Raw genomic sequence first — 14,846 nt, 5'->3', positions numbered from 1 at the left:
TGCCAACACCTTCAAGAAGACCGTGCTTGTTGCACTTGACACTGAAGAGCACGGTCTTCTTGAAGCTGTTGGAACCATTGTCCCCGGACTTGAGGTGCGGCGTCACCTTCCTGACGGGCAGCTCCTGCTCGCAACCCCTGCAGGTCAAGGTGAACTCCCCCAGGTGTGGCCGCCCGTCATTGATCCGCTTCATACTGCCTGTGGTAGTGGCAGTGGTCGGGATATGTGCGGTGTTGCTCGTGCTATCCTGCCGTACACATGAGCACACGAGCACACGTACGGAATACACAAACTGTGTTGCCTTGCGCAATCGCATGCACATGGTCGACCGTTTCCCCGTTCCACACACGGACACACACACACACACACACACAAACACCCATGCACGCGCACCTCATCATGCGCTTGGAGGCGTTGTAGGCGGCCAGGGGGTCGGACTTGCGCAGCCGCTCACCACTGGGGGGGGGGCAGGTGGGGAGAGGGGATGCAGCGGGAGAGAGTGTGTGTGTGTGTGTGTGTGGGAGGGGGGGGGGTAAGGTGCATAGGGTGCTATTGGATGGTCAGGCGGTGTGTCTGCACGCAGCGCATAATCTGAGGCTTCTCCCTGCCCCACCCTCCCCGTCCCCTGCCCACCCTCCCTGCTGCCCTGCCCTCCCTGCCCCACCCTCCCTGCTACCCCACCCGCCCTGCTCGCCCGCCCTCTGCCCCCCCCCCGCCCCCTGCCCGCTGCCCCGCCCGCCCTGCTGCTGCCTCACCGCAGGTCCGCCCAGTCCACGGTGCCCATGTACTCGCCCAGGGCGGAGCACACGTTGACCACGCGGGCGGGCGCGCAGGCAGTCAGCTTCTGCAGCAGCAGGTGCGTCAGGTAGAACGGGCCTGTTGGGGTCGGGAGCAGGGCGGGAGGAGGGATAGGAGGAGGGGTTGTAAATACCAGCCCAAACTAAACCCAAACCAACGAAAACTGGAGTGCAGGCAGAGGCGTTAGTTAGGGGGACGAGGAGGAGGAGCATCAGCGGCGCTCATGTGAACGAGAGTGTGGGAGATGGCGGGGAGGTGAAATGCGACGGAAGGAAGCAGCGGCCGCCGCAGCCGCGACCCACCCACCGTAGTAGTTGGTGACGAGGGTGTGGTTGGGCATGCGGCCGTCGGCGCCGGGGCCGGGCGGGCCCATGGCCTCACCTGTGTACGACAGCAGCAGCGGCACGCCACACACACATTCAGCCAGTGTTGAGCACACAGCAAAGCACGTGCACGCAGCAGCGTCAGGTCCCGGATGGATCCGTGTGGGCATCGGCGCTCTGCGTCCCCTTGAACGCGTCCAACCCCCCCGCATCGAAGCCCCCGAAAACCTACCCCTTCGCATGCCGCAAATAAAGTTTCACGAATCAATTTGTCTGCCCCGCGCCTCGTTCCAGAAGCTGCACAACGGCCAAAGCGCCGCCCAAGCTCCGCCGCGCGCCCCACAAGGGCACCGCCGCTAAGCGCTTCCAGCCTCCCAACAGCATCAAATCGCAGGCCACTGGCACGAGGCATGCAGATCAGCGTGAACCCATTTCCAAGCTTCTCGCGCATGCTTGAAGCTATTGGAAGGCTGGAAGCGCTCATCGGCGCGCTGCACTTGCGGGGCGAGCGCCGGAGCTTGGGCGGCGCCTTGCACATAGCGCTGGTTCTAGAACGACGCACGGAGGAGACACTTGGTTTCGTGAAACGCAATTTCGAGGCGTTGCAGACCAGGGAGTGGGCGAGGGCCCTTCTCAACCTCTTTGACACGCACCTACCCGCGCAGTTGCACAGACCGTGCAGCGGCAGTCCAGTGGCCATGAATGCGGCCACGAAGGCGTCGATGCTCCTGTGCGTCGGGGTGTGTGAAAAGGGAGGACGAGGAGCAGAGCTTGGTGCAGTGCAGGGTGTGCTTGCAGCGCTCCGTGTGTGTTCCCGTCCCGTGTGCTCTCTGACACACGCACATGCACATGCACGCACGCCCACAAACGTACTGTCCTTGCACGCTGTAACACACACGCGCGCACACACACACACACACACACACACACGCACACACACGCACACACACGCACACACACACACAAAAATGCCACACGCGCCCAAAGGACCGTACCCACCTGAAAGAGGTGAGGTCCAGGAACATGAGGCGCACGTGGCGGCCCTCCACCACGTGCGGCACATCCCGCTGCACGTCGCGCACAGCCCTGCGGCACCGGGGGCACGGCGGCAGGGGTGTTGCAGGCACGTGAACAGGAAGCGACGCACGGCACACAAGGGCACACACGCACGATACCCACAAGCACTGTTCCCCATGCCCTTTCCCCGCTAAGCGCTAGCGTGCCGTATCGCCTGAACAGCTGCTAAACACGCCATAACAACACAGCTGGCCATTCCTGCAAAGGCATTTTCCGCTGCGTCAATGCCTCACTTGCGCGCGCTGGGCATGTTGTGTGTGGCCAGAACGACTGTGGCGTTGTGCGACAACAGCCATTTGGTCACCTGGAGGAGAAGGCGGAGGCAGAGGCGGCGGTGGTTGTATGTGACTGGGCGCACAAATGGTAGTCGTGTGAGCAGGGTGGGTGGGATAATGTGCATGGGAAAAGGTGTGAGGTAGGGGGGCAAGCGGGTACGTGGGGGGCAGCGCCGGCGGGGCCTGCCCATTCCAGGAAACACGCTGCGCTGGGGTGTGCCTCACTGGGTGTGCCTGGCCAGCCGCATGTGGCGCAGGGTCCGCAGTGCAGCAACTCGCGCACAGCGCTTGATGAGGCAGCACTTGACAGCAATCCGTGGGTCGTCTCGCCCGGGTCACCCAGGCACCCACAGGCCCTTGCACGCAGCCCCAGTCCAAGCACTGCGCTACTCCGACCGCATCCCGCTCTCACCACTCCCGCTGTCCAAAACCCCGCCCCTACCAGCACCGCCCCTACAAGCACTGCCGCCACCTGCTCACCCACCTGGAAGCCGACGCCCGTGGCGCCGCCCGTCACGATGAACACCTTGCCCAGGCAGTCGGCCATGTCGTGGTGGGGGCGCCACAGGCCCAGACGCCGCCGCAGGCCGGCCGGCAGCAGTCCGCTCAGGTGCAGGTCCAGCAGCCCGCCAGCGACCGCCATTTGCTTGGTGCGATGAAATTGCCCGGGTACTGTAGCGTAGCGTACCAGGCGTGGCCAGTCCGGTGCGGCGCCTGGAACTGAATAGCAAGCGCGGGTTCGCGTCCAAGTTCTAGTGACGAGTCCGGTTGCTTCGACGTGGGGCCGGGTCCGTTGCGGGTGGCTGCGGAAAAGAATTGGCTGGAGCGTTTAGTGGTCCGAGGTCCAGTTGGGTCACGATCGGTCGCGCAACGCCCGCAGCCGCTGCATTTCAGCGCTGTCCTGCCAGCCGTTTTCTTTTCCGCTGTGTTTGCTCACTCGACGCTTGCTGCTACAGCCGCGCTGTTGCCTCCCTTTGTGCTTTCCGTAATACCGTTTTGCACCGCCACTCTGCGCGCCTTGGCCCCGGCTTCTTCAGCTCTCACTCGTCGCGGCCGTTGTCGCCACCACTGCTTGCTATCGCCTCTGCTTCAACCACCGCTGCTTCTGCTCCTCCCTCTTCCGCCTGCACCTCCCTCGCCACCGCCTCCAGTTCTGCGAGCTCAGCCGCCAGGTTGGCCCGCGCGGCGGCCTCGTGCTGCGAGCGCCCCCGACTCGTGAAGTACAGCTCGGGCCGCTGCAGGAAGCCGCGGAGCACGCGGCACCGGCCCGCGGCATAGGCGGCGGCGCCGTAGTGCGGCTGGTACTCGGCGCGTATGTCGGCGGCGTAGGCGGCGTAGGCCTGAGGGCTGCCGCCCAGGGCGGAGAGGTCGGCGTCTAGCAGCAGCGCGGCGTCGTGGCGCAGCCGCTGTAGCAGAGCCTCGTCCTGCTGCTGCAGCGGGACGTGTTCCGGCTGTGGACGCGGAGTGGCGGGTGCTGGGTTCTGGGATGGTGCTGCCACGATGGGTGCGGCGGCGCCAAATGCAGCGGCGGCGGTGGCGGAGCCGCCGCCAGCGCAGGCAGCGCTGGCGCCATCCCCAGCAGCAGCAGCAGGAGCAGCAGCAGCAGCTGCGCCCGCTGTTGAGGCTGCAGCGAGCTCGAAGTCGTGCAGCTCGGGCAGCTGGTGGCGAGTGGTAGCCATGATCAGTGTTACCAAGACCCGGAGGCGGTCGGTTGTCAGGTCGCCGGCATGGCGCGACAGCAGTTCTACGGCAAGCTCTGCGGATCGCCGCTCATTGTCGTGTTGCTGCGGCTCGTAGATAGCATCATGAAACCACGCGCTCCAAAACAGCACTGGCTCGTCACAGGCCGTGAGAGACGCCGGGCCCGCGCCGTGCAGCGCATCGGACAGCCAGGCGAGCACGGCGTCCAGGTGAGCTAACGAGTGGTAGTGACGATGCGGCTCGCTATATAGTGTAATTAGTCGGTCCCATATTTCGATGCTTCTGGGTGCTGTTAGGCCCGTCGCTTTTGTTAGGCTCGCAAACTTCTCTCGCAAGCGTTCTAGCAGCGCGGGCTCGTATCCCGCCATGCCTATCCTTTGACAAGCGACACTGAAGTATTGTATGAGATGTGAGCTAGCGGATTCTCGTTAGCCAGGCACCACTATGAGGCCGATCGAGGCCTGACGCCCTGACAGCGGGGGCCTGCAACTGCCATGGCAGCCCCCGCACTGCCGAGCATCGCTTCTCGGCACCTTGCCTGCAACTCATGCATATCAATGCTTTTTGTTTGTGTGCGTACATGGATGCAGATGCATACGGCTGGCAGCCTGGCACGACCGCACGCAGGGGACCGCACGAGACACCGTCGTAACGGGGCTGCTCTTGCGCAGATACAGGTGAGCGAGGGTGTGCCCCATCCGCCCCGGCTTCCTTACTGGGGTCTTACAATTACAGCCTCTGGCACTTTCTCCTACGTGGGAACTTTGGCCACTGGCAAATTCCCCCATGTGGGATGTGGGCGGGACATTGTAGCGTCGACGTCGTACATCCCCGCACGCATGGCAAAGCTGTGTCACCAGGTGTCACTGCTGATACGGTGGTGTGTTCCCCTGGGCTGGCTCCCTGAGCCCGGGTGGCAATCCCGCGCCACCCGAAGACACATCCAGTACCGCACTCTTGCGGCCTTGCTCTTGCGCTTGATAGAGTATAGAATATCTTCGAGTACCTTTCTTGGCAGCGGCGGTGTACGAAAAACACAGCGCAGCGAAGGAGCGTCCCGCGCAACACCCGCGATAGTGCCCGCGTGACGCTTTGACTCTTCCTTGCTTCCTTTGGTCTTTTTCTGTTGTCGGGTATCAGCGCAGTCCAAACAACTAGTATTCCAGCGCTGACTGGAAAAGTCGCCGGGATGAATGAATGTCCTCACGAATATGCAAAGCCGATGGCCCGCAGCTTATCTGGAAATTTTCCGTTGAAACGCCATCACAAAGCAAAACGGACACGGCTCCACGCATAGGTAACATTGAAACGAAGCACTATCACCGTCCAGCACGCAGCGTCGACGGAGCTCCGCTTAGCACGGATACCGCAGATTTGGGACCACCTTTATAGAAGCGCGTCGGTGCGGAAGTTCATCGGAGACGTGCGTGAGGGTCAGAGCGACCAGCGCGCAACGGAAAGGCGCAGACCAGCGGCTGCGCTAGCGCTCGCCGGGGTGCGGTGCTGCTACGGAGCCATATCCTCCACCTGAACCAGCGCGGTCTTGGCCTTAACTGGCTTGTTGACTAGCCGCGAGGTCGAAGCCCAGTTTCGGACAGATGAGGCAATCAAGACCCCTGAATGGACGGGGAGCGCCCTTGAGGTAGGAAAAGAGCTACGATGCATGACAAGATCAAAGCTCAACCATAGAAACTGGGAATTGTAGGACACTCGGACTCGGCTGCCGAAAGTCGGCGCAACACCCGCGGGGACGCAGTAGCGACACGCACCACGATACCGGACCCCGACTGCCGTCGCCTCAGACTGTGGCTTCCCCTGTTTCCTCAAATGTTCTCGCAGTCGCCATGCTGGCGGTGGCTTGCATACGGCTCCAAGTCGGGGGCCCGTTCCCCTGCGTGTGGCTATGCCGATGGGCAGCGGTGGTGGCGGAGACTTCACAGGCGGCGTGAAGGAAGCATTGCGCCGGGTCAGTCTTGGCGCTGGCGGGGCTCTGTAAGCTAGATTGGAGGTCCGACCATAGCCTACCAACTGGTACTGTCTGTCAACCCAACGCGGGAGGGCGTGTGCTTGTTGCCGCACGTGTGATTGTATCTGATGTGCGCCGACGACTGGCTGCGTGCTCTGCGATGCAATGCAGGTGGGTGCGGACCTGCGCTCCGCTTTCAATACAGTGGTTCTGGACCTCCCGCCCACACACCTGCCCGAGCAGCAGTCGACAGACCCACAGCAACAACAGCAACAACAACAACGTCAGCAGCAGCAGGATGTAAACCAGGCTGTTGCCAACACGGCCCTGGCCGCAGCCGCCGCCGCCGCTGTGGAGGTCGCGACGGCGGCGGGCGCGACTGGTGCGGCCCTGGCTTTCAAGGAGCAGGACGATGAGGCGTCGGTGGTCGAGGCGCTGAAGCCGTTCAGCCGGGTGCGCAGCGTGCCGCTGGCGGGCGGGCAGCTGGACATCATCAAGTGGCGCGGGGACCGCATGCTGAGGGTGTGGACGCCGCATGGTGAGTAGCAAGCAGGTGGTGACGGGTAGGCTCGGCACTGCCATGTGCGGCGCTGCCGGGTGCGGTGCTGCCGGGTGCGGTGCTGCCGGGTGCGGTGCTGCCGGTGTTGCCTTGTACGTTAGCTGCAGCGTCATCCTTAAAGCGATGGGGTTGCACGGTCACGCCTGTGCGTAAAGATATTGTAATGACTTGCCTAACGCTGCCGCGCCCTGCTAACTGCACTTCTCTCCCGCGCAGGCTACACGCGCGCCGACGCCGCGCGCGAGGCCTTCCCGGTCATCTACTTGAACGACGGCCAGAACCTGTTTGACGACAAGCTTACGCTGAGCGGGCACGCCTGGCACGCGGCGGAGGCGGCGGCGGGCCTCATCTACCACGGCCAGCTGCCGCCCTTTGTGATCGTGGGCATCGATCACAGCGGCCCCACGTAAGAGTGGGGGAATTGGGGGCGGCCAGGAGCTGCTCGCTACGTGGGCACGTTGGGTCAGGGGGCACAGGGGCACGGGGGCACCGCGTGTGCGCGCAGGTTGCGTGGCTGTTTGCGTCCGCGCCCGGACGTGGTCCCGCGTGCTGCTGCTTTGTGACTTGCCCGCTGCCGCTCCTTGCTGCTTGCTCACGCGCACTCGCAGTCGCTCCTATGACTACCTGCCCTGCCCGCCCGGCACCGCGGGCGGCTACCGCGCGGACGCCGAGAAGTGGCCGGGCGGCGGCGTGGACGCCTACCTGCAGGAGGTGCTTGGCGAGGTGGGTTGTTTGGGCGCGTGCGTGCGTGTGTGCACACAAGCGCTCGTGCCATGTCAGTATTGTTTTGCGATGTATGTGCGTGTGTGTGTGTTTATATGTGTGTGTGTGTTGCAATCAGCCTGGCATGCGCCGTATGGTCTTCTTGTGCCTGGACGGAAGCCACTTAGACTTGCTGGCGGGCGAGCGGCAGTCCTCAGGGAAAGGCGGCAACTCCGGCTCTTCGCTCCAACCTCCCCCTCCCCTTCACACCGCAGGTGCTGCCATTCGCGGAGAAGGAGTACGGCGTCTCCAAGGAGCCCTCCCTGCGCTCCTTTGGCGGCAGCAGCTTCGGCGGCATCTGCGCGCTGTGTGCGGCGCTGCGGCACCCGGGCGTGTTTGGCTCCTTTCTGGTGGAGAGCCCCAGCCTGTGGTTCGGCGACGAGCGCATGCTGCGGGAGGAGCTACCCGGCTTCCAGGGGCCCTGGCCGGCGCGTGTGTTCCTGGCTATGGGCACCAAGGTGCGCGGGGGCGGTTGGGATAGTTGGAAAGCGGTACCGGGGTGGGGTGGGGGGATGGGGGGTGGGGGTGCGTTTGGGGACGGGGGCGGGCCTTCGCGGCAGGGGCCGGCATGTTGCATGCAGATGAGGAAGGTGTGTCCGCACCTGTTCATAACCGCCATCGACTCATCGTCTGACTAGTCATACCTGGATCCCCCAACCCATGACCCCAGGAGTACAGCGGTATCCGAAAGACCACGGAGCCGGAGTTCGACGCCAAGCTGGTGGAGCTGACGCACGAGCTGGCGGAGGTGCTGGAGGGCCGCGGCGGGCTGACCAAGGGCACACGGCTCAAGGTGAGATGGGCACAGGGGAAGGGGCGGGGAGGGCACGCGGCGTGGCTGGATGCGGGCATGACTGCGGGGCATCGTTGCAGCACTCGTCGCAACGTCGGCTGCCGGCATTCGGTGGTGTCCGGACCCAACACTTGCACGCACGGCGTTGTCAACCCTCTTCCCATCTCCTGTTCTAACACGCGTGCACATGCACTGCCGTACTTATCCTGGCGCACGCACACGCGACACCCGTGCGTCATGCAGGTGGTGATTGATGAGGGCGCCACCCACACCGAGTCCGCCTGGGCCGCCCGCCTGCCGCGCGCGCTGCGCTTCCTGGGCCTGCACTGGTGGCGCCCGGTGCTGGCGGCCCGCGCCGACCGCCTGTACTTCACCTTCCCGCGGCGCCTGCAGGCGGGGCAGTCCGGTGTGCTGTTCTTCAACCAGGTGCGCAGCGCCGCCTGCACACCCGCCTGCGTACGTATGTACACACGCACGCGCACACGCACACACGCGCGCGCGCGCACACACACACACACACACACACACACGTACGGCGGCGGCGGCGGCCTCATTCCAAAGGCGGGCCGACAGGCGCCCTGCTCTTAGAGCGGCGCTGCAGGCCGCTCGCGGCGCACCGTATGGCAGGTGTCGCCACTCCTGACCCGCCCGCCCGCCGCCTGCCCTCGCGTCCACTTCGCCAAATGCACCCTTGCCTCACCACATGCGCCCTTGCCTGCTCTGCCTGCCTCGCCTCCGCACAGGCTCGCTCTCTGGCTCTGGCCGGCAAGCCGCGCGACCACATGAAGATGGCGTTCGGCTTCAACGTGGAGTGGTCCGTGGGCGCCGGCCGCGTCAACATGACGCCCGCCGCCGGCCTGGCGGCTCTGCGCCAGGAGCTGCAGCAGGGGCAGCCCAAGCAGCCCAAGCAACTGCCGCAACAGGCGGCGCAGAAGCAGCCGGCGCCCGTGCATGCGCCTGCGCAGGAGGCGGCGGAGGCGGCACAGGCGCAGCACACGGAGAAGCAGCAGAAGCAGCAGCCGCAGGTGTCGGTTGCGACAGAGTTGGAGGCGCTCGTAAGCGAGGTGCGCGAGGTGGCGGCGGCGGCCGCGGCGGAGCACGCGGCGCCTGCTGGCGTGGCTGCGGCCACTGCCGCCGCGCTTGCTGCCAACGCCGTCATCGTGCACCACCACCAACAGGAGCCTGCTGCTGCCGCCGCGCCTCCACCTCCGTCGCCACCCCCGCAACCCGCCACCCCGGCCACCCCCGCCGCCGCCGCCAACATTGTGGGCGACTCGCCGGTGCACTTCGACGTGCACGGCTCCGGGTCCTGGCTGCAGGCGTCCTTCATGGTGCCCCCCGAGGCGTATGGTGAGCGCTGTGGGTGGGATGGGGCGCGTGGATGTAGAGGGGGCTGCGGGCACCACACTCACAGTTGGGAGGGGCCCACGGCGGCCGGCCCGGCCCTCATGCGGCAGCACGATTGCGCAGCACTGACTGCTGGTGCTGGCAGGGCCACACTATTTTCCGAGTCTTGTCCTGACACCGAGCGGTGCGTCCTGCTATCCGATGCCATGGGTGCAAGGGCGCAAGGCAAAACATTCCGCGCAGGGCAGTGTATGTGACGCCGTGCATGGTTTGCCTAACCTGCTGCAGAGATGCACATGGCCTTCAGCGACGGCGGCGACGGCGGCCAGGGCGTGTGGGACAACAACGACGGCCTCAACTTCTACGCGCGCGTGCGCATGCCCATGACCGCGGCACAGCGCAGCCACACAGTGGACCAGGCGCTCGCGGAGGGGCCGGCCTGGGGCAACGTGCAGGTGTGCATGCGTCTTAAGGAGCACAAGGAAAACAAAGCGCGGTGGCAGTGCATGTGTGTGTGTGTGTGTGTGTGTGTGTGTGTCGTAATGCTAGAGAGGTCACGAGCGAAGCAAAACACGCTGGGCCCTGTGCGCGATGCGACGCCGGTGCCGTGGCGTTTCTAAGGTGGCTCGCACGCGCTGACATGACGAATTGGCGCTGCCTCCCGCCGCCCCCCGCTCCCGCTCCGCTTGCTCTGCCACAGGACATTGCGCACAAGCGCGGCGGCTCGCCGTTCTTCACCACGCCCGAGGTGCTGGTGGCGGGCGAGCCAGCGGTGCTGTATGTGAACCGGCGGCGCCTGGGCCAGGGCCTCAGTGACGATCCCAACCTGAAGGTCCACTTCGGCTTCAACTCCTGGGCCGTGGGCGGGCAGGAGCAGTGCCTCAAGCCCACCAGCCTGTGGCGCGGCCACGACATTGACTGGTGCGTATGTGCGTGTGCGTGTGTGTGGGGTGGGGTGCGCGTCCGCGTGTGCGTGTGCGTGTGCGGGACTGAGAGGTTCGGGGCAAGGATGAGGCCGAGAGGGGGTGATGTGCGAGGCGTTTGCCGTATGGCGTGTGGTATGGGTGCATGGGATGGGTCGGCATGAATGGCGGGGCCACCACCCAAGCCGTTGCGCGGTGGCTGCTGGCGGTGATTGCCAGTGTACCGTGTCCGCACCGTGTGACCGGCGCGCCAACGCATGGCACCCTCTTTGCGCCCGCTGCTGTCTCCCACCTCGCATTCTTACGCTTGCCGCGTGGCAGGTGGTCGGTGCCCTTCATGGTGCCCCGCGAGGCGGCGGACATGTCGTTCGTGCTCACCAACGGCGCCGGCACGTGGGACAACAACCACGGCTGCAACTACGTCTGCACCGTCAAGGCCGCGCGCAACGCAACGGTGGCGCCGGCCATGCCGCGCGGCGTGGAGAACGTGGAGAGCATGCCGCACGGCGCAGGTCGGTGTGGCTGGCTGCGCGTGTGGGTCGGCATGGGCGGGTGTCTGTGTCTGTGTTTATTGACAGGCGCGCTCCCGCTCTGTATGATTGTGTGTGCGTGTGTGCTCGTGCTGAACCTAGAGGCCGATATTCGTACCTACCGCCTCACTCCTTGCCCCCACACAGGCATGCTACACATCGTGACCTTCACCAAGCGCGAGGGCGCCGAGACGGCCCGCCGCGCCAACAAGTGGACGGAGGAGAAGCGCATGCGCGTGTGGACGCCGCCGGGCTACGACCCGGCCAACCCGCCGCCCGGCGGATACCCAGTGCTGTACATGCAGGACGGCCAGAACATGTTCGAGGTGGGCGGATGGCTGGGCCCACGAGAAGGGACGGGGGCTCGAGTTGTGTCGGATGCTTTGGGACCCGTGGAATTGCATACGGCGTCCTTCTGACACGCGTTTGCCCCTGCGCTGCTCCCGGCTCCCCCTTAGCTAATCATGAGTGTAACCCATGCCCGGCCTCAGGACTGGTTGGCTCACCAGGGCGTGTCCTGGCGTGTGGGCTACACCGCCTCCGACCTCATCAGCAACGGCGAGCTGCCGCCCTTCGTGGTGGTGGCAGTGGACTCGGCCGGGTGCGTCTGCGTCTGTGTCGGGGCTTGCGATAGGGCGTGGACTTGTGTTTGGGCGTGTGCGTGTGCAGAGATTTGCATGTGTCAATGCCACTCGCAATCCAGCGCCGTCCAGCCGCTGGGGCTTCTTTGCCCTAGACGACACGACACCATGACTGCCTTGTCTTGCCCTTTTCTGCAAGCACGCCCTAAAACCGACGTTGTCTCATATTCGGCACACCAACCCACCCACCCACCAACTCGCGCAGGGCCATGCGCAGTCTGAACTACCTGCCCTACCCGCCCGGCACCGGCGCCGGCGGCTTCCGCGGCGACGCCGAGCGCTGGCCGGGCGGCGGCCTGGAGGGCTACATGACCCGCATCGTGGAGGAGATCATGCCGCTGGTGCGTGGACAGTGGGGCGTGGGGTGGGGCGATAGGTCCCGTCCTGCAGTCTTTTCAATCAGCAGCGTACAAGTTTCGCTCGCCGAACCTGACACCCCACGCCGTTTCTGCTGTTTAACCCGTCCCCGTTGCTGGTCCACTGCAAAACCCATGCGCACCCCAGCCCCCACCCCGCGCCCCCTCCTCCCATCTCCTCGACCGTCCTTGATCAACTCCCTTCCCCTTCCTCCTCCACCCCACCCCTTCTGCGCTCCTGCAGGTGCAGCAGCGCTTCCACACCAGCAGCGACCCGGCCAAGGTGGCGTTCGGCGGCGGCAGCTTCGCGGGCGTGGCGGCGCTGTACGCGGCCATGCACTACCCGCACGTGTTCGGGGTGGTGCTGGCGGAGAGCCCCAGCCTGTGGATCGCGGAGGGCCGCTTCCTGCAGGTGAGAGACAGGGGGCTGGCGGCGGGGTCCGGGGGGCGGGGGGCGAGTGGCGAGGGAGGGCGGCCGGGGGATAGGGGTGGGAGCACGGTGCTAGGGCTTGGGCTGGAGCTGTGGGTCGTTGCCATTGGCGTGGCGCGGATCTCTGGCACATAGCTCGGCTCCAGGCAACGTGTTGCCGCACCGGCCCCTGTGGCCCCGCGCACCACCAACCTCATCACCTCCCGCCCACCTCACCTTTACTCTCTCTGTATCAGCCTTCTTCTCCCTCCCCACTTCCTTAACCAGTCGTGAATATAATCCCCCAGGGTCGCACGCGCGCTGCACCGCACGGCACCCCGCAGGACATTGTCTACCGTCTACCACCCCCTTAACTAACCATGATTGTAACCACCCCGCAGGACATGCGCGCGCACCGCGGCATGCTGCCGGAGCGGCTGTTCCTGGGCTGCGGCACCAAGGAGTACAGCGCCACGCGCGACCACGTGCGCGACGACGTGGACGGCCTGCTGCTGCACTACTGCTGCGAGGCGGCCTCCATACTGCAGTCGCAGGTGCGGAGCAGGTGGTGTGCGGGTGGTGTGCGGGAGGGGGGGGGTAGTTATTCCCAACCCCCGGGAGGGGGTCGGTGGAGCTGCCGCATGCCATTATCATATGCGTGTGTTGTAGTGCGCGTGAGGAGTGGAGGCGCTGCTACGTTGTGATAAGCCCGAGGCGTTGTGCGGAGGTGTGGTGCGCTTGGACCGTGCGACCCGGACACAGAGGAGCCGAGCTGACCCGGTGTCCAGGGATTAAGCGGGCCTGACTTGACACCGCGCTGAGCTGGACGATGCCTGATGGCAAGTCTCCTGCCTGCTGCTGCCTTGCATCACGTCCTCTCCCGCGATTGCCCTCCCTGCAGGGCCTGCGCGGCGACCGGCTGCGGTTCCTGGTGGAGGAGGGCGCGGGCCATCACGAGCTGGTGAGAGCGGGGCCGGCAGGGAGGGAGCTAGCGGCAGGGAGGCAGGGGAGAGGGTGGCGAGGGGCGAGGTGCGGCGGGCAGGAGGTGTGGGGTGGGGAGGGATGGGGTGGGGTGGAGTAAGGACGGGGCGCCGCTGACAATGCGATCACCGCACGACGTTGCAGTTGTGCACGTGCTTGCAGTCTCACAATCCCATTACTGCTGCTGGACCTGCAGGCTTGGCAGTGGCGTCTGACGGGAGCCATGCGCTTCCTGTTCAACAGCTGGTGGACGGAGTAATGTAGGAGGGCCAGAGCAAGGCAGGCTGCCTTCAGGTGCGAACCACGGGCGTGCCCTGCAAGACACAGCTGCGTAAGCCGGGACCGTTGTGCTGCTGCTGGATGCAGAGCTGGAGCTTGAGAGCTAGCGTGCATGTAAACATCGTATGTGTCGGATATTTTGGGGGATATCTAGCTTGTGTCGGGCCCAGCCGCAAGCCTGCCAGCGGCCGTTACATGCTATATTACATGCTTGGATAGCCCGGAGGGTTGGCCGCAGCCTGGCCGTGCGGATGCACTACGCGTGCTGGCGCGCAATGTACGCATACTGTGATGAAGAGCGAACGTTGCGGGGACAAACGTGGGGATACGGCAGGGATGTGTTGTGCGTTAGCAAAAGAGCGGCAGCTCTTTTAAATTGCCTGAACTGGGGTCGTGTTGGTTCGTTACATGGCGTGGCGTGAGCCAGGATGGGGTGCATGGATGTTGTGTGTCCTCGTGTGTACCGTTTGCATCATGGCGTATGGGGAAGAGCACGTGTGCGAGTGAGCGCCGTGCTGGTGAGCCGGAGAGTGAGTCGATGGAGCGTGCTGCATGCCTGCTTTTTGCGTCAGGTTAGCGTGTGCATTCTTGTGGGTATTGCAGGTCTGGCAGTCGAATGGTCAATGGTTGGGACAACGTGAGAGAAGCAAGTATCAAGGTGGCACGGGACACACATGACTTACGTGCAGGGTCAACGGTAATCATACGGTAGTGGAGACCAGATTGTCCTAGGGGTTGGGCTTTGAAAGGCGCATGCACCGCCAGCGGGTTCAGTTGAGAGGCCGCGAGGTACGTCGTGAAGTTGCATAAAACCCGTATCGTTTTAGCACGGAACTACTGCCTGGTTGAGAGTTCAAACTGTTGCTCGGTTTGCTTCTGTGGCTGGTGGCCCAGCAGTTCGGGCCCGAGGTGATGTGTACGCAAGGGCAGTTGGCAGATATTGTTTCCTGTGCCTGTGCCGGCGTAGTGTGAGAGAAGCCCAAGTAGGGCCCAGCGAGGGTGCCGTGAATCTGAGAGCCGCTGAGGAGTTAAGAGTTTATGTTTGCAGGTGCTGTGTGCGTTACAGGCAAACGCGTGCCGGATGCGACGAAATATGTAGCTTTCCAAGGCGCAGCCCATATCGTCC

General features: G+C 64.6%; 3 protein-coding genes across 3 annotated transcripts in view; 1 reads left to right on the top strand and 2 right to left on the bottom strand.

Annotated features, from left to right (window-relative positions):
- The window catches only part of CHLRE_13g587700v5 (uncharacterized protein), a 5,702-nt gene extending 2,342 nt beyond the window's left edge, over window positions 1-3,360 (bottom strand). The window contains exons 1-7 of the mRNA XM_043069698.1: window positions 2,958-3,360; window positions 2,432-2,502; window positions 2,121-2,207; window positions 1,779-1,849; window positions 1,105-1,179; window positions 756-876; window positions 394-456 (exon numbers count right to left, since the gene is read on the bottom strand). Of these exons, the coding sequence (XP_042917673.1) occupies window positions 394-456; window positions 756-876; window positions 1,105-1,179; window positions 1,779-1,849; window positions 2,121-2,207; window positions 2,432-2,502; window positions 2,958-3,116 (647 nt within the window). The 5' untranslated portion in view covers window positions 3,117-3,360. The remainder of the gene's footprint in view (window positions 1-393; window positions 457-755; window positions 877-1,104; window positions 1,180-1,778; window positions 1,850-2,120; window positions 2,208-2,431; window positions 2,503-2,957) is intronic.
- A 48-nt stretch (window positions 3,361-3,408) lies between these two features.
- On the bottom strand, window positions 3,409-4,550 carry CHLRE_13g587650v5 (uncharacterized protein). The gene has a single exon (XM_043069697.1). It carries the CDS (start codon window positions 4,150-4,152, stop codon window positions 3,514-3,516), a length of 639 nt encoding a protein of 212 aa, XP_042917672.1. The 5' UTR covers window positions 4,153-4,550; the 3' UTR covers window positions 3,409-3,513.
- A 630-nt stretch (window positions 4,551-5,180) lies between these two features.
- CHLRE_13g587600v5 (uncharacterized protein) lies at window positions 5,181-14,826 on the top strand. The gene is made up of 19 exons (XM_043069696.1): window positions 5,181-5,816; window positions 6,014-6,140; window positions 6,312-6,678; window positions 6,916-7,105; window positions 7,308-7,422; window positions 7,677-7,919; window positions 8,132-8,254; window positions 8,498-8,680; window positions 8,998-9,604; window positions 9,890-10,056; window positions 10,302-10,522; window positions 10,846-11,036; window positions 11,202-11,380; window positions 11,546-11,655; window positions 11,901-12,036; window positions 12,296-12,463; window positions 12,862-13,014; window positions 13,362-13,421; window positions 13,638-14,826. Exons 1-19 carry the CDS (start codon window positions 5,773-5,775, stop codon window positions 13,698-13,700), a joined length of 3,447 nt encoding a protein of 1,148 aa, XP_042917671.1. The 5' UTR covers window positions 5,181-5,772; the 3' UTR covers window positions 13,701-14,826.
- Window positions 14,827-14,846: the final 20 nt, after the last annotated feature.

Source organism: Chlamydomonas reinhardtii, chromosome 13, assembly GCF_000002595.2.
Source record: "Chlamydomonas reinhardtii strain CC-503 cw92 mt+ chromosome 13, whole genome shotgun sequence".
Classification (NCBI taxonomy): Eukaryota; Viridiplantae; Chlorophyta; class Chlorophyceae; order Chlamydomonadales; family Chlamydomonadaceae; genus Chlamydomonas; species Chlamydomonas reinhardtii.
Note: the sequence above shows the minus strand (reverse complement) of the source record. Positions and strands in the feature narration are given on the sequence as shown.